The sequence below is a fragment of the Hirundo rustica genome, chromosome 13, assembly GCF_015227805.2.
Source record: "Hirundo rustica isolate bHirRus1 chromosome 13, bHirRus1.pri.v3, whole genome shotgun sequence".
In the NCBI taxonomy this organism is placed as follows: Eukaryota; Metazoa; Chordata; class Aves; order Passeriformes; family Hirundinidae; genus Hirundo; species Hirundo rustica.
This window is the reverse complement of record NC_053462.1, coordinates 3685150-3707542: the sequence shown is the minus strand read 5'-3', so window position 1 is coordinate 3707542 and position 22393 is coordinate 3685150. Positions and strand designations below refer to the sequence as shown.

General features: G+C 44.0%; 1 protein-coding gene across 5 annotated transcripts; it reads left to right on the top strand.

The window, feature by feature from the left end:
- Positions 1-1634: 1634 nt before the first annotated feature.
- On the top strand, positions 1635-21549 carry TPM1 (tropomyosin 1). Of its 5 annotated transcripts, none has more exons than XR_005702957.2 (10): positions 1635-1962; positions 2928-3053; positions 9113-9246; positions 10436-10553; positions 11032-11102; positions 11920-11995; positions 12543-12605; positions 12859-12928; positions 14216-14460; positions 15698-15903. XR_005702957.2 is itself a non-coding variant. In XM_040077119.2 (10 exons), the coding sequence occupies exons 1-10, from the start codon at positions 1849-1851 to the stop codon at positions 15699-15701; spliced, it is 855 nt and encodes a 284-aa protein (XP_039933053.1). In that variant the 5' UTR covers positions 1635-1848; the 3' UTR covers positions 15702-15903. The 5 variants fall into 5 exon arrangements, 4 of the variants coding, with proteins under 4 accessions (XP_039933053.1, XP_039933054.1, XP_039933058.1 ...); XM_040077119.2 differs by having other exon boundaries at positions 14216-14294; XM_040077120.1 differs by lacking the exons at positions 14216-14460; positions 15698-15903 and adding an exon at positions 20604-21549.
- Positions 21550-22393: the final 844 nt, after the last annotated feature.

The following is a 22393-nucleotide window of genomic DNA, read 5'->3' as shown; positions in this document are numbered from 1 at the left end:
ATTTTGACAGTGCTCCCTCAAAGCAGTACACACAAATCCCCATGCCTAGTTGTGAGCCTCTGAATTTTGTATAGTTCCTAGGCTGACTCAGATTGTGGCCTTTCTGAGGACCTGGGGATGGTAACTGTTGGTCTGAGCCCTCCTCAGGGGGCTTTGCTGTCTTGTAGAGCTGAAGCTTTGTGGTGCAGCTTGTTTTAAGCTCTCCCGGAGCTGGCGTCCAAAGCCTGCTTGCAAATCCAGCCCTTACTGGCCTGGCAAGTACCATGGGCCAGAAGTTGTAGGATGTTCCCTCCTCCTGCGAAGTAACATTAGTTCAGCTGATCCAGTGACAGCACCAGGGAGGAATTCTTTGCTACAGGTACTGAGACAAAGAGGCTGCCTAATTTTCCCTTTGTGCAACCCAAATCCTGTGGGACTCATACACATCCCTGTACTTTCTACGCTGCACAAGGGAGCGTGTGTCCTGAGGAAAACGTGTTGTGTCTTGCTCACTCTGCTGATGAGACTGTGAGAGACATGCCAGAAGTGAATTAAATAGGTCTGCACTTAATTATATGTCATTTTGTTAATTGTCTATCTGCTGCTGTCCCTCGCTGGCGTTATGAAAGGGTGCGAGTCACCTCTGTAGCTTCCCTGCCCCAGCTTTTCCTGGGCTCCATCCCTCGCAGCTCTGGATACCCCTGGCAGGGCACGGCCCCACCACTGTTCCCGTCGAGGGTCGCAGTAGGTCTCGTCCGCCTTTTCTGTCCGCCCTTTGCGCCCTTGAGTGCGCCGTGCCGAGGAGTTTCTGCAGGGCCAGGAGCCCCGGCCGGGTACTGCAGAGGACAGCGGTGTACTTGGGAAGCGCGGGCAGCCGCCGGCACCTCTGCTCTGCCCCGGCACCTCTGCTCTGCCCCGGCACCTCTGCTCTGCCCCGGCACCTCTGCTCTGCCCGGGCGCTGCTCCGGGGGTCAGGGTGCCACCTCAGCCGCTTCCCCTCGCCCTCGCCGTGGGTCCCGGCGGAAGCCCAGCCCTGCCCGGCTCTCGCCGCCTGGCTGTTGAGCAGAGGTGCCCCCTCCTCCTCTCCTCCTCCCCTGCCGGGGGAAAGTCTCCGAACGCGTTCATTCCGTACGTGCATGCGGTTAACCCCTTACTGCCCGTCCTGCAGCCCCCGTGCCCCGCTGCCCCGCGTTCCCCAGCCGCCTGATGCGATCGGCTCCGCCACCCTCCTGCTGTAGAACAGATTGATTTCCACGGGTGGGGCCGGCTCCAGCACGGGGCTGGAGTCACCCAGACGCCGCTGCGAGCAGCCTTCGCACCCGTCTCCTCCGCTCCCCGCGCTCCGACTTGCTGCCTCTTTTTTTTTTTTTTCTTTTTCTTTCTCCCAGGAGTAGCAGCGAAATGTCCCGTCCTGCCTATTTGGAAATGGGAACAAATTGCTCCCCCGCCTTACCTCGCCCATCGCATCCCATATATAGTCATATCTACGGTCAAATGGCAGGCGGCAGCGAATGGGAAGGCTGTGCCTCCCAAAAAAACCCGGGGGGCAGCGAGAGAGGGAAAGGGGTAGGGACGAAAGGCGGAGGGAGGGAGGGAGCGAGGAAAAAAAAAAAAAGTCCTTTCCAAAAAAGTATTGGATGTCTTGAGGAATGCAGTCAGCCCCCTGGGAAAGTACATATCTGTGAGGCGCTCCCTGCCCGCCGCTTGCACTCGGCCGGCGCCCCGTCCCGCACGGATCAACCCCACCGCCCGGCAGCTCCGCTCCGCTCCCCCGGGGGCCTGCGTCCGGATTCGGGGCTGGTCCGCAACTTTTCGAGTTTTTCTTTCGGAAGCAGTTCGCGCGGGGACGCGCCCTAGCCCACCGCCACCATGGATGCCATCAAGAAGAAGATGCAGATGCTGAAGCTGGACAAGGAGAACGCCTTGGACAGAGCCGAGCAAGCCGAAGCGGACAAGAAGGCAGCGGAGGAGAGAAGCAAGCAGGTCTGCACCGAGGGCCCGGGCGCAGCCAGCGCCGGGGCGCAAATCTTTCCAGATTATTCTCTCTTTTTTTAACTCCTCTCCTCTTCTTCCCCCCCCTTCACCGTACCTTGCGTTCCACCCCCGCGCCCCTGTAGAACTGGTTGAACTTTCCCTAAGGCAGAGTTCAGCCTGGCAGCCGCCGGCGGGAGGTTCCCAGGGGCAGGGCAGGAGGTCCTTCCCCCGTTCCCACCACTCCAGCTGGGGAGCAGGGCCCTGGGACAGCTGCGTGGCCTCTGTACCTTTATCACAGGGGTGATAGAGCCTCGTCTTAGAGAGGCTGCTCAAAACACCTGGTTAGCACTGGACAGATGTGCGGCGATTTGGCAAAGGACAGTTAAAGCTGTGTTCGCCCACTCCAGCATCGCTGAGCAGATGTGTCCGATTCCAGCTGCCCTCCCGCCCTTCTCCGGACGTACGCCCCACTTTTTTGTCCTTCTCCAACCCCCCTCCTTTACGCCTGGGGCTTTATTCGATTCGGGGAGGAGGACACATTGTTTGCACGTTCCTGGGAGATCCTGAAGGAGGAGGGAGAAAGGGAGAGTGGAATATAAATTAACTTCGCAGTTTTCTAAGCCAAGGGAGAAACATATTTGTGCGTTGTATTTCCTCTTGTGCACCTAGTTAGAGGATGACATTGTGCAATTGGAAAAGCAATTGCGTGTGACGGAGGATTCGAGGGACCAAGTGCTGGAAGAGCTACACAAGTCTGAGGACAGCCTCCTCTCCGCAGAGGAGAATGCTGCCAAGGTATCGTGCCCTTGCTGGAAGCAAAGAGGATCTAACTGTCTCTCCTTCTTTCTCTCTCTGTCTGTCTGTCCTTTTCTGTCTCTTCTGCACTCACACCTCTCCGTTTGCACGATCACGCTGCCTGCTGCACCTTTTCCTGCCCGCCCTCCCCTCTCCACCGCTTTCCACCCATATCACAGCTGGAGGACGAGCTGGTGGCTCTACAAAAGAAGCTGAAGGCCACTGAGGATGAGCTGGACAAATACTCCGAGTCCCTTAAAGATGCACAGGAAAAGTTGGAACTGGCTGACAAAAAGGCCACAGATGTAAGTTACCCCCATCCCTTTCACCACAAGCCCGATAGAGAAACCACACTCCCTCTGCTCAGGACAGCCTGGACTCCTACTCAGCAGCACTACAAAGCTTTGCTGAAAACAGGGTCCAGGCACCTCCTGGACGGGGAGGTGGGAAACACAGCACTGCCTCCTTGCATGAGGTTTGCACACTATCAGAGGCATCTGATTGGGTTTCTGCTCACTTGACATGTGCTTTTCATGTGTACTTGCCACTGTAGATGTGAAAGTAAAGAAATGGTGATTTGTCTATTCAGGTGATGGGTAAAACTGCTCAGGCTGGAACAACATTGTCTTGGTAGTAAAACAGAAGAAGAGAGTTAATAGTGAGTAGGTGCAGGAGAGGGAGATCCAGAAGAGCAAGGGCTGCTAGTTCTGTTTTCAAGAGAGCTGTTCCTAGGAATGAATGTGTTAGAACTGCTGCTAGATACTGGTTTGGCTCACTGGTCTCCGAGATAAAAGGTCCTCTCCTGCTGCTTTTTTTTTTTTTTTTTTTTTGGGGGGGGGGCTGTTTTGGGGGGTTTATTTTTTCCCCTCGAAATTCAGTGGAACTGCTTCAATTGTCAAAGAAAAGTTTGGTCTTGTGTGTTGGAAAATCGTCTGGAAGATGATACTTGCTAGTTTTGCAGTTCTGAGGACAGGGATCCTGGGAGCAAGCTGGGAGATATATATAGCTCAGCACTTTATATGGTAATAAGGCAAGAGCTTGTGCCTCTCCCAGGCCCTCATCCCACCCACCTGTCTGTCCCTGACATGCCTTTAGTGGATCGCATGCATGGAACCCTAAGAGTATATTGTCTGTGCAGTTAAGGTGCTGGTCTCTATTGCTGCTGTTGGACAATTCCATTCTTCTTGAGTCAGTCAGGTCTGAGTTACTGGATTAGATGAAACTACAGTATTTCTAGAGCAGTGACCCTCCTTTTCCTATAGCTCAGCTTTAGAAGTCAACCTCAAAGCCATAATGAAAAGGAGTTGCCCCAAATGAAGCAAGCAAAGTATATCAGGGGGAGGAAGGATACTTTCAGAAAAGGAAATGTTACAAACAACAACTTCGCATGAAAGACAACATGCTTTTATCTTATTTTACTTCTAAAAGGAGTAAAAGATAAAAAAAGATTTTGCTTCAGTATGGCAGTTAAGTTATATAGCTTTGAAAGAGAACCCAAGAACTCAACAAACAGAAGTGTTCAAAGGAGCAGGGGAGAGGGATCCGTGTATAATGTGGATCAGATGTCTGCTCTGTGCATGGCTGCCCTAGGAGAAGCAGCTTCCTAGCAGGACGTTTATTTAGCTTGTTCAAAGGAACCGCATATAGATCCAGGGGAGATATTCCTTATATGGAAAAGTATGCAGACTATTTGGAAATAGCTTGGCTAGGACTAAGGCAGGAGAAATGCTACTAGATTCCCGTTGTGAAACTAAGGATCCTCCTAACTGATCCCCATGCCACCTTCTCCTGCTGGAAAACAGCATTTGGAAGCTAGTTGAAGGCAAATTTATTTCCAGTTTTCCCTCAGGTGGAGGGTGGGAGAGTGTCTGGCTTGTTTTCATCGAGGTAAATGCCTTATTTCTTTGTATACATGGAACACGTATGACAGTTTAGGGACGTATTTCTTTGTTTGGCAACGCAAGGTATATTTGAGGCATTGCAGTTGACCTGGTATTTGCCTTATTAGTTTGGATAGTTCCAAGCCTTAGGAAAAGGGCAGAGGCAGGGAGGGAGTGTCGGCTCGCTGGGATGGACTCTTCTTACACTGGGACGAGAAAATCTTACCTGTCCGGTATGACTCATCTCCCAAAAGCCAGGCACATCCCCGGAGCCACCCCACCTGAGAGGGGGCAGCTGCAGCCCCCTCTCCCGTCCCCGTGTTCTCAGGAGCCAGGCCTGGTGCAGCAGCATCTGGCGGGTTGCCCGGTGGTGTTTTAGGACGCTCATATGGGGGCGGTTTGCGGGGAGAAATCTGGGTCTTGACTCCGGCTCCGGTCCGGCCCGGTCCGGTCCGTGGGGCCTCGCGCTGTGCCGCTAGGCGGCGCTGCTGCCCCGGCACAGCCCTCGGGCGCGGCCGCGCTGCCGGCAGGAGCGGCCCGGCCCCGGCCGCGACCGGCCCATCCCTGGCCAGGACCGGCCCATCCCCAGGCCCGCTGGACCATCCTTCGTTCCCGCCCCGGTGCCGACAGCCCCGCCCCGGGGCGCTGCGGCGCGGGGGGACTTCCGGGGCTGCGGCGGGCTGAGGGAGGCGGCGCGGGCTGGGCGAGGCGCGGGCATGGCGGCGATGAGCTCGCTCGAGGCCGTGCGCAGGAAGATTCGCAGCCTGCAGGAGCAGGCGGACGCCGCCGAGGAGCGGGCGGGTCGGCTGCAGCGGGAGGTGGACCAGGAGCGGGCGTTGCGGGAGGAGGTAGGGCCGCCCCTCGGCCCGGCTGGGGCCCGGGGGTCGCGGGCTTGGGTCTCGGGGCGCGGCTGCCCCGTGTGTCTCACCGGCCGGCGGAATGAGAGGCCGCTTCCTTCGGCGCCGTGTCCGACAAGATGGATGTTACCTGCCGGGCTGGCCGCAGCGCTGCGTTCCCCGGCTCGGTAACCCGAGTGCTGCGTGGGCCGGGCCCAGGTGCGCTGCGCAGGGGGACAGCGCTAGGTGTGCTGGCCAACAGCAAAACCCCGAGCTGGAATGAGGTTGGACTTAGGCGAGATGTTTGAGATTACTTGTTTTGTATTAGGCTTTGGGCAAGGTTTTATGGGGTTTTTTCCCCCTGCGAGTTCTCTTTCCCATCCAGACGAGTTCACCTGTGGGAAGTCAGCATGGCGACTCGGGGGAAGTACGTGAGACTGAACCTGAGATGTCCCATGGTAGCTGACAACACCCCGACAATGGGAGCGTACAGCCCCAGCTGCTGTACATCTGAAGTGTGTGTTCATCAAAGCTGCTTGCCAAGACGGGAAAGGAACAGTAGGCTTGATTTTAGGCTGAGGCAAGATCAGGTGTGAGCGGCATAGGCTTACATAGCAGAGAGATGTAATTATAGGTGGAGATCCCAATAAAAAAAAAAAACCACAACTGATAGGGTTTGTCTTATCACTGACCTTTGGGAGTTCCAGCAGCTGTAGTTTAATATTTCCTGCTGTAAAATGTAAAGTGTTCTTTGAGGCAGTTTCAGTGTCTTCAGTGGTTGCGTAAAATGAAGCAAAAGAACAAAGCTCTTATGTAGTTTATTACAATAGAAAAAATGGTGATTATTTGATTTCCTTATAATATAGGGCTTTCTGCACATTCTGGGCAGTAAGTTCAAAGGAGGAACCTCCTGATTACTTGCAGGTGATCTTCCTTATGGAGCAAAATATGGCTGCTTGTGTAACTATTGCATTCTTGCAGATCACTTGGCATATCCGTTTTTTTCAGTGAAGTCATTTCATAAGGGTTTCTGGTTTTAAAAAATTTGTACTTGTTTTCTAAGCTTTGTGGAGTAAAGGATGCAGCTATTCCTACCTTCAGTAACGTATTATTCTGAACAACATATTAAGGAATTTCTATTGAAAAGGCAAGATTTGCTGTTAAGTTTTGTGGCAGAAGGAATAGTGCTGGAGGAGTGATTACAGCCTTCTGGTGAAGTCTTCCCTTAAGAGCTGCATTGCAATAACGCTTAGGACCCTAAAGGTTAATGTTTGCCTCTTCCCTGGAGTTGGTTTATGTGGATGATGTGGAATTCTGCAGAGTACGTTTACAGGGTATTTAAGTTTTTGTGTGGAGGGGTCAGTACCGGGGTGAGTAAAGGCTGAAAACTGAACTCCCAGGCACATGTAGACGTGTGCTTTTTCTACAGTGCTGGCTACAGATGAGGGGTTTTATTTTTGCAGCTGTATTTCTGCATGCTTGAGGAGAGAGGCTTTGAGAGCGCTGCAGCCAGGGAGCTGAGGTGTGAATCTGCCCCTTCCCTCGGTGTAATGCCTTGCATGTATGGCGTGTGACCAGCTGGGGTTGTTACATGTGGGTTTTTTTCTTCCTGTGCAACAAACACATATGCAAACCATGAAAAAACTTCGGCTGTGGCCAGAACACAGCACAGCCTCCAGCTTTTGATTGTTAAACCAGATTGTTAAAAGTTTCAAGGCTGTGATTAGCAGCCACTCTTGAAAAAGAGTCTTGTTTTGAATACATTCATCTCAAGGGGCTGTTGGTAATTACTTTTTCAAAATGCATTTTTCTTCCTCCTTCTGGAATACAGAATCTCCCTTATAATAGTGATAATTAACACCCAGTGGTAACTTATCCATGTCATCACTCATTGTAAAAATATGTGGTTTAAGTGCCACGGCAGAAACGCAGGTTGTGTTTGCATGGTAGCAGTAGGAGTGCCCCGAATGTCACTGGGGTTTTTTCCTTCCTTGCCATATAAGGAGAGAAGTCCTGCTGTGCAAAAGACTATCTGGGGCCATATAAGGCTGGTTGGTAAATTCTTAGTGAGTTACTGGAGCAGGAAGTGAAAACTTGAACTTTAGTCACCTTGTGTTTTTGAAGCGCATTTTATGCTCTTATCATGATGAGGAGTCTTGACATGATAATAATTAACTTGTAACATGACAAATTTCCCTAGGGTAGCCTTTATGAAAGGTAGTTTCTTTCTTAAATCTGAAAGTTCAGTTTCTTACTGTTTTAAAGCCAGAAGTCCAAAACCACAGGTTTGAAATACTGCTGCATGATTACATAGCTAAATGTTTTATATTTGGACGTGGATCTCTAAGATGAAGTCTCTTCTCCTTCTGGTTCTATGTGTTCGCTGCCAATGCATATTAATGTTCAAAGATATAATTGCTTCCCAGTTTATGTATTATTTTCAGTCATTCTAACTGGACATCATTACTTTTATGTCAAAGTTGTTTTACTTGTCTGGCCGGTGAGTTATTCTTTCTTGTGTTATGTACAGCAAAATCCACAACAAAGTGGATAACTGTATCCAGCTACCTCTGGTTAGAGAAGAAAAAGTACCAAATTGATACTTTTGGTATTTACTTTTGCCAGAGGGTTGGTTCTCTCCCCAGCTAGACGTCATAGGAAATTCAGATGTGTACTTCCCAGCATATAGCAAATATATATCACATATGTTAGTTTTCAGTCCTAATTAAGTGTTATTCTCTGAAGTAATTAACTTTTTAGAATTGTTACCCTTTTATATATACTTTGTGCTTAATGTAGTTTTGAAAGAAAGTAAGTTTGATGATGAGGTTACCACAAGAAGGCTTTTACAGAACTTACTCTGCAACTTAAACAAGTCTAGGTTTGAGGCTGTAATATGTAATAGCTTGTAATGATAAGAGGCAGATGAGTAGCAAGTGTTGTACAGAAGGTTAAGTAAACAGGTAATTCAAGAAAGGCAAATTTAGGGGAAGATTGAGGTTGGAACTATGGGAGGAAAGAAAAAAAGGCAATTTAAGGGATTGCTGCCTGTACCAGGGCCCTTGCTGGTGTCTTTTTTGTCAACTCTTGCACAGCTTGTCTGTAAACAAAACTTCTGCGTATTCAGGCACTTCTTAAATGTTCTCATACTCCCTCTGTGTCAGCTGATCCAGGTGTGTTTTTGCATGTTTACACTGAACCCTTCTGGAACTCAAGGAAATATCGGGGCAATTCTTACAAAATATGGTGAAAGGTCATAAATAAAGGAATTGGGGTAACAGAAGAATTGAGTAACTAGTTTGTGTTGATTTGATTAGAAAAAGGGATGGTCTGTAATTAATGTCTGCAAATACAATAATAGAAAGTATTTGGGTAATGATGCCTAATTCTTCCTGTGCAGTTCTTTCTAGTACAAGTTGTACAGTCCTTGATGTGCTTCATTGAAAGCAAGCATTAATCACTTTTTTCCTTTGTTATGCAACACCCTCACAATTCAATCATGTACATATCTGTGCGTGGACTTTCTAGTGGATGAAGTCAGAAATTACACAAGTGCTGTTAAGTGGCACTAGCAGGTAATGGGGTAACCTTTTACAAGAGAAGATGTGTGCCTTACTATGAATTAATTTCTGTTCTTCCTGTGCTTAGGCTGAGAGTGAAGTAGCTTCTCTGAACAGACGCATCCAGCTGGTTGAGGAAGAGTTGGACCGGGCTCAGGAGCGCTTGGCTACTGCCCTGCAGAAGCTGGAGGAGGCTGAGAAGGCTGCAGATGAGAGCGAAAGGTGGGTGGAGCCACGCCTGAATGGATTGTTACCCTTATGACAAAGATCATAATTGCCAGGGTGTGGGTTAGGGAAATAAATTAAACCACTCCTAGGTCTCTGAACATGTGTAATCTGCTCTTCCTTTGTGTACCTGGACTTCAGTTACAGCTTGTCTGTAGAAATGTCTAAAATATCTAAAATAGGCTTGGATTCTTTTCCAGTTGTGAGGATGAGATTTAAGTGTGGTAGGTCTTTTGATGTAACATGCCACATCCTAGGAAAAGTGCTTGGCCCAGCCCAGATGTCTCTTACTTGATGACAATACCTTGTGATACTCCTGTGCTGTTGGGTGATTCTTGCTTTCATTGTGGGTAGAAAATCTCACCTGGGGAATAGTGAAGTACTGGAAGAGGCTTTTGTTCTCCTGTTGGCCAGATTGGTACATGAAGGTACCAGAGGAGCAATGGAAAGAGACTTATAATTTCCTTCAGATTTCCAGAAGTCTATAATGTAAGTCAGGAACTCAAGATTTATGACTTTGGAAGATCTTCTCTCTTCTTCCAATTGTATTTTATACCTGTAATAGAACTTTTTTTTGTGAAAGAAACCCACACATTCTGCATGTGTATTTCTACGTTACCAAGGATGCAGTCTGTTGAAAAGAAATATGCCAGAGACTCACAGTGTGTTGGATACATTTAAGGTAATTCTGAGTCAGACATGTGCAACACAATGTTTCTTGTTATGAAAGATTTAAATTTTGCTTTTAGAGAGCACAGAGAGCTTCTAGGGCTCCGACATGGCAAAACCCAGGGGAGTCTGGCCCGTAGACATGATTCTTGTCAGTCCTGGAAGGTTTGTAACGTGCTGTTGATGAGTGTAAAAGCACAGATGTTTTCAGTCTTAGTAGGTCTTTAGACCCTTTGTTTACCTTTCTGTAAGATGAGTTATTCCTACGATTTAAAATGAAAAAGAACTCTACAGCTAAACAAATCACACTTTTTTCTTCCTTCCTAAGACACGTTTTGTTCCTTCAACTTCTGAAATGTAAGTGCGTGGGACTAAATCCATGTTGTGAAGACTCAATGTCTGATGTGCTTCATTCACCTGAATACAGCTGTCTGAAAATCACATACCACAAGAGGTAGAGCTGGAGATAAACTGGCAAGCCCTGAACCTTGCATTTCCTGTTTTTCACGTTTTTCAGAGGAATGAAGGTCATTGAAAATAGAGCCCAGAAGGATGAAGAGAAGATGGAAATCCAGGAGATCCAGCTTAAAGAGGCTAAGCACATTGCTGAAGAGGCTGACCGCAAGTATGAAGAGGTCAGTTCTTGAGTGCAGGTCATCTCTTTCTAAAGCCCATTAGGCTATGCCTGTAATTTTTGTTTTTCTCTTTTGCCTTTTAAGTTCAAAAGATCACAAAGACCTCTCTTTACAGCTGTGGAAGGAAAATCAGGCATTCAGATACCTCAAGGGAAAAGTTGACAGGAGATCTGTGCTCAGATCTTTCACTAAAATATTTGAGAGTATTCCCTAAGCTCTTAGGGATAGAAATATTTTTCAGTTGCCTTTTGGTGAATGAAGGGGGAGGGTCTTGAAAAATGTTAGATAACTGCTTCTCAAATGAATAATGAAGATATCACATAATCAAAACTCAAGTTGACCAAAAAATGAAGAGACCTCCTCCTTTGTAGGTTCTAGAAACAGGTGACAACATAATGTAGTTTCTATAGTAAAGGCAACATAATAAATGTAGTGCAGCACCGTAATATCCTTGATTATCCCTTGCCTGTCCTTGTAGGTGGCTCGTAAGCTGGTGATCATTGAGAGTGACCTGGAGCGCGCTGAGGAGCGTGCTGAGCTATCAGAAAGGTAAGTGTGGAACTGCCCTGAGATGTACGTGAGGTGCTAGAACAGAACTGTAACTGCATGAAACGTTGGCAGCACACTGTGTGTTCAGCTCAAAGCGATGTTTTGCTCATTTACTGTAATTGTTGAAATAAGTGGTCAGTGCCAAAGTAAGCGTGTTGCTATGTGTGTGCGCGTGTGTTTTGTCACTGCATGCTGTACCTGCACACTGATTTTGTGAATGGCTTTTGTGCGTTTCATGTGTTCACTAACAGCCAAGTCCGACAGCTGGAAGAACAGTTAAGAATAATGGATCAAACCTTGAAAGCATTAATGGCTGCAGAGGATAAGGTACTGATACTAATAGACAGTTTTTAGGTTTAACTGCAACCCGAGCCTTTCAGCTTCCATAGCCAGTTAACTCACTCAGTAGTAACAAACAAGTCCTTGCTATGCTCTTTATTCTCTTTGCATCTTGCTTTGGTGGTTTTCTTTGGTCTCTTTTTTATTGTTTATTGGTTTTTATCTTTAAAACTGATCTTCTGTGCAGCCAAAAGAAGCTGAACTGTCTCACGTGTAAAAGCTCTGTAAATGTTGCCATGTAAGCCAAGAGCTGTAGATAAATTTCTGTCTGGTCGGTGTCTTAACGTGCACTTGAACTGGTATTTGGCATCACAAAGAGATGCTTTCAATCTGTGATGGATCAGCTGCTTTTGAGGCCGTTCCTTTGCCCTGTAATTGTTTTCATTTTTCTCTATCTTTTCCCCCTATTTTCTCCTTTTTCTTTTGCTTGACTGAATCTTCCATCCTCCCCTTTCCTGCCTTCCCTCCAAAATAACAGCAAATGTGCTGAGCTTGAAGAGGAGTTGAAAACTGTGACCAACAACCTGAAGTCGCTGGAGGCTCAGGCTGAGAAGGTAGGCTAGAGACTTATGTGAGAATGTGTCCCTTACACTGTCATCTGGCCTGTGGGGTTTTCTTTGTGTGCCGAGCACTTTGCAAGCATTTCTTCAGGGCTGTTGTCAGTAGAGGCGTTGGATTTACTGCTCGATTCACATTTGGCTCCTGTTGGACCATAGCATATCTTGTAGTTCCAGATGGGTCAGTATTATTTGGCCACATGTTCTGTTGAGTACTCTGGCGGGATTAAGTGTTATTTACAGAATGTCCCTTAAAATGGCACTGTGTACTAACATTAAATTGCTCCAAAAGACATTCCTCTTTAAAACTCTAGTACTAATTTCTTCTCAAAGTTCCCACCATACTGCGCTGGAGTGTAACTCAAGGGAAGGTTGACTCTTGTAATAAACCATAATTACCACAGCCTTCCAAGTGGAATTAATTCTGTTTTACCTATAACAATTTCTTGTGTACAGATAATCTATGACAAGAGTTTCAAATATGGGGTTTTTTGGTATATTTAGAATACCCGTCTAATACCAGTGATCCTCTTTCTAATTACAGTACTCACAGAAAGAAGACAAGTATGAAGAGGAGATTAAAGTTCTGACTGACAAACTGAAGGAGGTAAAATTAGAGCTGTTCTTTCCAATGCACCTTTGATTCTTTTTGTAGAAACAATACTTTGGTGCTGTAAGGATGAACATATCATTTTGGAAACAGTTTAATGTTAAATATCTCCCCTAGAAATTAGTTTCTATTAGCCTTATTATTTACCTAGTTTCACTGTACTTTTCCCCCTCATTTGAATTATTTCTCCTCTACCCCTGAGTACTGTGTGTGTGTTTCCTAAAGTAGTCTGTGTTTTTCCTGACTTCAGGCTGAGACCCGTGCTGAGTTTGCTGAGAGGTCAGTAACCAAGCTGGAGAAGAGCATTGATGACCTAGAAGGTATGGAGATTGTTTTTCTATTTACTGTGGAAATACATCTCTTATTCTTCTCTTGTGTGGGGTTTTTTGTTGTTGTTTTTTTTTTTTTTTAGTACCCAATTCTACTGGGCTGACTTGACTCACTTATATAAATGTGTCTGCCTAAAGAGTAGACAAAATATTTTCCAAATTACATGTATAGATAACTTAAATGTTTCAGGAGAACAGTGTTTTGCTCTTGCCTGTTACTTTTTCTCTTATATTCTCAAGACTCCTTCCCTTTTTTTGCTTTATACCCTTCTGTTTGGAAATACAGAAACATTACAGGGTAAATGGATCAGGTGACAAGTGTTATTATCATCTTAGTTAAAAGCTGATGAAGAGTTGCATTATGTTTGCAAAAGTTAGGAATGTAGCAAGCTAACCTAATTTATTACTGTGATAAGTGTGGGTCAGGGCAGGCATTTTGTGCTATAGACCACTTGGGTTTTTTGGTAAAGCTAATAGATCGTATACATAACCAGGACGGTTTATTTAACTTCACAGGGTTTGTTTGTAAGGCTTTGATAAATCCATCAGAACTGCAGCAGAGTAGTAGAATGTGCTTTCTGCCTCTGGAGAAAATAATTCAATAGGACTTTGTAATTTGAAGTTATATGGAGTTGGCTATTTAGATGCATTACATTAAGTGTAGGATTTGAAGAAGCTAAATTGCATGGCGTGGCAGGTGGATTCTCTATGAAGGTGATGAAATGCCTAAGTAGCTGCTGAGAATTTATGATCCCTGACTCGGGAAGGAAGCATGGAGAAGAAAATAAGTGTTTAGAAGGAACAAAAATTGGTATGAGAAGCTGAGTTTGACAGCACACAAACCAGAAAGGTTTAAAAAAAAAAAAAAAAGTGGTAGAAAATGGTTATATCCTCCTTTAGCCCTATTTTTTGGATCTTTTCTTCCTAACTCCTGTGTTCCCTCCTAATTAAAACAAAAAAAGCATTGAAACAAAAATCCAGGGCAGTGAGACTTGGATTTTTGCTTCTTTTGTACTCTTTCTTTTCTTTGTTTTCTGTATATCACAGGTTGCCTCGTTGGCAGTGCAGTTAATGAACTTGTTGCATAGAACTGTTCGGCATTTTCTTTCTTTTATTCTCTAACTTTGTTTCATTTTGTCTGTCACGACACTTCTTTCTGCGCACTCTTCCCACTTCCTACGGCTTCTGGATGGTATCCCCATGCCACCACCTTCACCTTCCATCCCATGATCCTGCTCCATTTCCTTGCACACCTCTGCCTTCCCCGGGGAAACTTAGATGAGCTCTATGCTCAGAAACTCAAGTACAAGGCCATCAGTGAGGAGCTGGACCACGCTCTCAATGATATGACTTCCATGTAAATGTCTTCCCAGCTTGTGCCCGCTCCTGCTTCCCTGCCCTCACTGATTGCGCAGTACCGGCCTTGTGAAATGATGCTCCCTGTGTAGTGGGAGATGCTTTTCTTTAGAGAGAATAGGTGTACAAAATACCATGAACAATTGCTTTACCCTGGCAAAGTGTGGGTGAGTGTTGTGCCAAGCCTGGTAAATACTCATGGTGATTTTGTAAGCTCGTGGTTACTCCTTGATTCTGTGTCTGCAATCCTTGCGTCTTGTGGTTGCCCTTTGTTTGTAGCTCTGTGTTTATCCTTTCAGTTCACCTCTGTTCAAACATTATCTACCAGGCCCATCGTGTTCCTTTTACCAAAGAAAATTCCTGTGGTACGTGTTGCATTCAGGGTGTATTCCTTTGCCTGCTGGCAAAGTTCTTGCAAAACTGTCAGAGAAATTTAGATTTAGCTGTGTTCTCTATTAGTGACAGTAGAAAGGGTTTATCTAAATTTCCATAACCACTCTGAAAACTTCAGCTGTTACCAGCTGAATTACACGTGGAAATGGATTTCAAATACCTTGTCATTAAAACCCGTAAAGGCAACAGTTGAATTGTAGGTTGCTTCTGCATATTTTCTGAAGAGCAGTAGTAATTTTATTTGCATACGCCAAAAATGTGGTAATACCAACTTTAGTCATAAAGAGAAAAATAAGAGTGGCAGGAAAGTAGGAGAGTCAGCAGCTGTAAGGTGACTCATCAGTACAGTGTTTGACACAGACTCTTGTTCCACGGACTCTGAACAGAGGTCAGCTGTGCTACCTCCACCTTCCCATGCATGAGCACTGCAGCAGACACGGGAGAGGGGAAGAGCTGTGGCTCTCAAGTGCTTAGGAGGTGCAATGTGTAGTCCCAGCATTCCCTTTTGGAAGCCCAGGCATGCTTTAAACAAGTTTGCTTAGAGCTTGAAATGTGTTTTGTGTTCACCCATACTTTAAATGGTTTTATCTTCATGTTTTTTCTTCCTATGTCTGTTCATTACTTTCCTCCTTCTCTCTACCAGCGTTTTAGTAGAGGTCTAATGTTGCCTGCTTTGTATGCTTTGATTTTTTGTTTTTAAATTCCTTCCCAACATATGGTTTTGCTCAGCGGCTTATCAAGCAAATGGGTTTCTTTTTTTCCTCCTCTGTATACAGAGATTACAATATTTCTTCAATTTGGGATATTTCTAAGTGGAAAACAGACTTAAAATTGTACTCTACTGGTACATGAGGACATGACTGTATCATTCCAGTCCCAGCATGGTGTGCTGTTTCTCTTGCATAATCACCTCAGCATGCTGGGCTCTGCTGTGCCATTGCTGCTTTTTTGGAAGTCTTTACTGCACCTTTTTTCATTTTCTACCTTATCTCACTTTTTCTTTTCATGCAGATAATTTTCTTTGCTTCAGTTCTCCAAAGACAGATTCATCGGGTTGGATAAAACATCTTTCCAAGCTTTGGATGTTTCATGGGTTCATTGTCCTGTCTCCTACCTTAGTTGACTCTTCCTCTATCACCTGTCTCAGAACATGCTCTGTTTGTGCTCTGCTGTACAGAAACGACATTTCTCAATGTAAAATAAATATCCCAGCTGTATCCCTTTTGCTATTCCTTTGCCTTTTATTTATTTAAGTAACTATTTAAGTTATTAATAAAATTTGCGCTTTTATGCCATTAGGGATTTCATTTTTTGGTGTTTTCGTTTTTTAGCTGAAAACACTAACCTGATTGTTGTCAGTGACAAGCCAGCGAGTGCAGTGTGTGGGATGGTGTGAGAACTGACCAGTTGTTGTCTTAATTTTTCTCAAACTCTGCTGCAGATAAAATGACAAATAGATGTAATAGGAATTTTTCCAGTTGTTATTGTTAGGACAAAATTTGCAGGGACACTACTTCCTTGGGGTCACTTGGTCGTGGGAACATGGCTGAGACAGCAGTTACATCCTTGATGTAACCAGATTTTTCACTTTAAACCTGAAATCTTTTCTTAGCTTTATGCTGAAAACCTCTTATCTCCATTTAAATATGTTTGTTCATTTACTTATATATTTGAGAGAAATTTAGACATCAAAGACTTTAAATTCTTTTTTTCACCCAAAAATAATTCTTGAAACGTCTTGCAAAAAAGTTTTCCCTCTTTCACACCTCAGTTATTCAGCAAAGATGATGCTTGCTAACATTTTGGGGTTTTTACAATATATTTTTATTGAGTGGCATGATAGGATTGGAAGTTTTTTGGGGAAAGTTCAGTAGCTTTCCACTTGTGTTTAGTTCAGACTTGTGAGTTTGACTTGGAGACTCATGAGAAATGTTTCAAAGCTGGAGTAGGAAAGTCTTTGTGATTATACTATTAATGAAATTACTCTGCTGCAAAGCGGACCATCATGGATTTCAGGTTTCAGCCGATTTGTCACTGTCTAATTAGGTATGAAACATTAAATGGTGACATCTTGTGCTTTTTTTGTCTTGTTATTTGCAGCTAGGGAGTTTATTGCCTTACTTTAACTTTATTTACATCACAGTATAAGAAGTTATTTTCCAGTTCATGTGAAAGTGAAAACCAGATTGATTTCTGGTGATGCTTTAATCTATATATTGCTAAAGTTCCTAAGTCACCGAAGCGAAATAAATTCATGATACCATAGCTGAATTGTAGTTTTAAACTTTAATTAACTAGAATAATATAAATGTCTCTTTCTTGTTCAGCTTCAAGATTATTTAACAGTGCAGTCTAAACTAGATTTTCTTCCATCCTCAAAACTTGTTTTCCAAATAAGGCTTGTGAATGGATACACTCCCTTCCTGGCCTGCCATCCTTGGATAACTTTGGCATATCCCAGTTTTCTGCCTGTGACACATCCTAACGTTGCTGGCTGGGGGAAGAAGCCCAAATACAGGATATATATCAGCAATCACAGACAAGTCAAGAAATAACGTTCAGTAATTTATTGCTCCTCAACTGACATAGAGTAAGTGGCTGTGTGTGAAGGGTAACCAAACAGAATGGGATCTATAAAAGTTAACCAAATATAAGGAGATGAGCATTTGTAAAATGAGGCTAATAACTTCACTAAACGCAAGAGTTAGGGGAAATGTGGTCTGTAACTTATCATCTGAGCCAGAGTAAAATATGCTACAGCAACTCCAGCTTCTTAATCTATTGCGTTTTGGTTCATTGTTTTAGCAGAGTTTATTGTCCACTCAATTCATTGCAATACTGATGTTTCTTAAGAAAAGTAAACAAAAATGGAAGTCCATTGTAGGAACCTGACAGTTTTTAACATAGTGATTTTAAACATCAGTATTAAAATTTTGCCTTTTGTGTCAGTCTCACCTGATCTGCACTGAAGGATGACAGATTGCTGGGCAGAGTACTGGAAGTGGGCAGTGCAGTGTAGATCCCCGGGTAGCTGCATGCAGAGTTCCTGGCTGGTCCTGCTGCACTGATCCTCACTCCAGGGAGCTGCTGTGGTTCCCTGCTCCAGTTTGGTCAGCACTCTTGTCACCCTCAGTTGTGGTATTGGACCTGCCATGTCTGGCTGTTGTTGTGCCTGAGGCTTCTTCCCAGGGGTGTGGGGCTGGCTCTGGGCTCTGCTGAGCAGAGGCTGAACTTTGCTGGCCCTGCACAGAGCCAGAACTCCCTGCTGCTCTGCTGGGGCTCCTGCAGAGCCGGGCTCTGCCTCTGGAGCAGATGAACTGCAGCCCATGGGGAACCAAGGGCTCACTGTACATTTGGGAAGTGCTTTCCCTGCTTTACTGGGAGATTTAGTTGTTTTGGAAATTGAGAAATACTGTAAATCTCTGCCTCAGTCAGAGAGGAGATTTCTGTCATGATGGTAAGCATAAGTTCATGATGTGCTTTTGAATAACAACTATATACACTTTGCCAGACAAAGGGAAATTTTAGTTACTCTAAGGTTTTGATTTTTTTTTTCCCACATACATGTGACATTATCATGATGAGGGGGGCAAGATCCATTTGTTACTGGTGCAGGATCAGAGCTGTGGAACGTGCCCTGGCTTTACTGAGCTGGCCCTGGGAGTTTGGGCTAGGGAGGAAGCTGGGAGGAGTTGCTCACCATGCAAGCATGTCCTGCAGACCAGCTCACTGCACAGCTTTGCCTTGTCCAGTGCCTGCAGGGCAAGAGGATTCCTGTGGAAGCTGTTAGGCAGCTTGTGGAAAAGAATCAGAAACAGTCATTTCCTGTAGGGGAATAATTTGGACTCAGGAGGTCAGGAGTGCAGTTAGGCTATTGAGAAGAGCATGGGCAGTTTGAGAACACAAGATTGTGAAAGGCCGTTGTGGAACATTTTTTTCACGCTGCAGAGCAACTCTCACTAAATGTGCTGTCACAACATGAATTGTCCTCTTTGTTGTTTTTGAGCAAGGTGTTCATCCTTTTTATTTTCACCAAATGTGAGTCTGTTTTCTTAAAAAGTAAAACTTGGCAATTTAAAGGTATCAAAATGTGCTGATTCCAGTAACACAAGTATATTTTCCTATCAAAAATAACCTTTCAGCCTATCAGATTTCCTAGGAAAGGAGTATGGGCTGAGTCAGACCTGGTGGTAGTTGCTTATTAGCTTCTCTCCTGCTGGCTGTGGTGCAATTGCTTTCTCTCTACCGGCGGATGAGGTTCCACCACACCTTAAACAGTTTGCAAAGAAAAATGGCACTCATAAAACAGCTCTTTCACACGGTGTACAGAAGACTTAAGACAGCTTAGTACTTCTAGGAGTATAGCTGCAGTTCTTCCGTTTCTATTCCAGTTTGTGTCTCACAGCTGTTCCCCACCACAGGATTCTTAGCCAGTCCTTCATTTGGTACAATAGCTGTTTCTTGGAGTAGCTATTTAATTACTAGAGTTCTAGAAACAGAGGTAAAATGTTTCTCTCTATGTTACTGAACTGTCTGTCATGTGACCAGTTTCTTTATTAACTCTTGTTTAACTGTTTTCTCTGTCTAATCTGTCTTCATTCTGCCTCTTTTTTCCCTTCTAACCTGCTTGCTGCCTGTACAGACCAACTCTACCAGCAACTTGAGCAAAACAGTCGCCTAACTAATGAACTAAAGCTGGCATTGAATGAGGATTAAACTTTAGTGTGACTATATTGTTAACTTGTTTGAAAACACCTTCTTCCAAATTTCCTTTCAAAATGAATCAGTAAATGTAGAAATAAGCAAGAAACTTAGAAATTGATTTTTTTTTTTTTTTTTTTTTAGCTGTTGATTCTGTGGTAAATTAATGAAAGAAAGTCTCAGTTTCTCTTGGGAAAATATGGAAATGCTTCTTCTGGATGAGGCTTTCCATGATGTGTCTGCACACTTGTTTTAGAGGGGCACTAAGCTCTTCTGCTGTGCAGTAGCTTCTTTTCACTTAAATAAAGAGCTACAGCATTTTGCTAACAGTACCCAAAAAGTAACAGCCTGCCTTGCAGAAAGGCACTCAGTTATGCAGCAACATGAATTGGCCCTAAGATTTTTACCACAGTGAGAGAAGAATATTCACTAGAATTCGTACTTCTGTATTTCAAAACCAACCTAAAGGAAGCTTACAGCTGTGCTGTCTGGAGACTTAGCTGTGATAATTTTGCCTTAATACGAATTTGGCTTGTATTTGACATTTAAAAAAAAAAAAAAGAATGGGAGCTCCACCTGACAATTCCCAATCAGTTTAAAGGTATGCTTGCATAGTATGAAATGACTATTACTGCATCCTGGTAGGATGCACCACCAGAACATTATGCTCACTTATTGTATCAACTATGTGTGTTAAGTGATTGTCCCATAAAAGTGTGCATGCAACATAAAGCTACTAACTTCGAGTTGATTTATTTTCTAGAAGAAATAAATTTCTTAAAGGTCACTTCACTGAAAACTATAATAGTTTTAATTTTTTTGTTCTTTGTGTTTTTGAATTCTATGAAACTTATAATGTGTATCTGCAAAGAACTTATTTTCTTTATTGCCTACTTAAAAAAAAAAAAAAAAGAAAAAAAAAATCCACTTATCTCGTATACCTATAAGCAAAGAGCTTCCAGAACACTGTTGGCAGTGCATTTTCTTAACAAATGCAGTTGTAAACAGTTCTAAACTTGCATTACTTGCTGTTTGTTTTATTAATTTGGAATTCTCTCTAGTTGTGTTATCTGGAAACATTGGTATTTATGAGCATGCACATTTCTTAACTTTCTAAACCCTCTGAGAGAAGTGATGATTGCATGCCCTCATGTTCTGAGAATCAGTGCCTCCAAAGAACTGCTATTCATGTTTTAATTTTCTAATCCCACAACAGAGAAAGTGGCGCATGCCAAAGAAGAAAACCTTAGTATGCATCAGATGCTGGATCAAACTTTACTGGAGTTAAACAACATGTGAAAACCTTCTTAGCGTCAACCACACTATTTGTTTTATTATTTTTTACACCTGCTTGCCGTGAAGCCCCAAAAACATGTCTTTATTTTAGTTTCACCACAGTCACAAGAACATCTGCTAAATTACCAAGCAGGGGTCAGGGAAACACCAAAATGGGCAAGCCATATGCGGGTTAAGCGACATTACATTATGGTTTAAACGTGCCATTTCCCAACAAAAATGTTACCTACACTTTGTGGAGAGTTCAGGAATTCAGTGTGCTTAATCTTTGAAGAATCCTGGCTGTGGCAGAAAGCGTCCCACCTCAAGTGCCAACTACAGTTTTTACACGAGAAGAATGATTCGTGTTCGAGAGAGATCAGGTGGAAATGGTGCTATTTTGAACAAAAGGTTCTACTTGAAGTCTTTTGTTTGATATCAGACAAGTCAGGAGTAGTTCAGCACAGTAATTTATTTTTATCAGAACTTGACTGATCTGTGAGAATTTGGACTTTCTGTGCCTTCTAATTCAGTAAAATGAAGATATATAAGCAATGGAGACGAGTGAAGGCTTCTGAAGGTTTTAAATTGTATTCTTGCAACTCAATACAGAAGTGTAGGTCAGCATTTCACCTTGAGTTTTCATTCGATTGTATTTTTCATGTTGAAATGAAAGATTCAATAAATTCAGGACGAAACATTAATTTGGAAGAGATTGTGTTAAAATGTATTTTATTTGTGGGGACTTGGGGTAGGGGGAGGAATTTTTAAACTGATATTTGCCTCACTTTTTTCACACTTTCTTTGAGCAGTCTTAAAAGTATACCTGTATGTAAACATTGTATAATTATATGAAATAAAATGCACATTTTAGGACATTTTTTTAATTTTGTTCTCCTGTGGTTTGTTTTCCATCACGTGGGTTTGCTGTGCATCCCTGTGTAAACTCTGCATGTGTGCAGTGTCTCTCACGGTGTGAAACGCTGTTATTTAACACGCTGCTCTCGCTCTCGTCGGTGATTCTAGGCCAGTGCACAGAGATGTGGTGCTTTGGACAGATGTGGGTCTGTAGCTGCTCAGAGGAGCCCTTTAGGGCCATATTGCAGGAGTCTGTCCCTGTCACTTGACTGCATGCCCAGGAGCTTGCAGGATGCAATTTTTCCCTAGCAGTTGATAGAACTTTCCAGAATTCCTCATCGTTGACCAAAATGATTTTGGGAAGGCCTTTGCAGAACTCCCATCGGCCTCTTTGGGAAATGAGTCCTGAAGGCCATGCTCTTGGAAGCACCACCATCTATGTGGATACATTCCCTGGTAATATGTGCTAATTTACTTCAATACAGCGATGAACCGTCAAAAATCATGGGTCACGTTCATAAGAGATACTTTTGCTCAATTTTCTCTACTGGTTGCTAATTTCTACCTATGTAGGTGTCTTTATTTGAATTGTGAGGTGAATGGGCAGCTTCAGGACTTGAAAAATAATTGTTATTCCTTCTTTTTCTGTAGTATATTGCTGAAAGCTGATGCTGTCCACCCCTCTAGCAGCAAGGAGCTTGGTAGGAGACAGGTACAGATAACCTTCGAGATCACCAAAGAATTTCCATTAGTGGACACTTAGCAAGCAACTGAAAACAGATGATTTTATCAGCCACAGGTGTAAGCAGGTAAAGGGGTAAAGTAATAATAATTTCAGGTTAAGTGGGAGTCAGAGAGGGAGGATGTACTGGT

Excerpts from the sequence above, each read along its gene's own strand:
- TPM1 (XM_040077124.2), top strand. The coding sequence starts at position 1,849 with ATGGATGCCATCAAGAAGAAGATGCAGATGCTGAAGCTGGACAAGGAG. Across the intron at positions 11,103-11,919 it reads CGTGCTGAGCTATCAGAAAG|CAAATGTGCTGAGCTTGAAG; the intron begins GTAAGTGTGGAA and ends CCAAAATAACAG. Across the intron at positions 12,929-15,697 it reads GAGCATTGATGACCTAGAAG|ATAATTTTCTTTGCTTCAGT; the intron begins GTATGGAGATTG and ends CTTTTCATGCAG.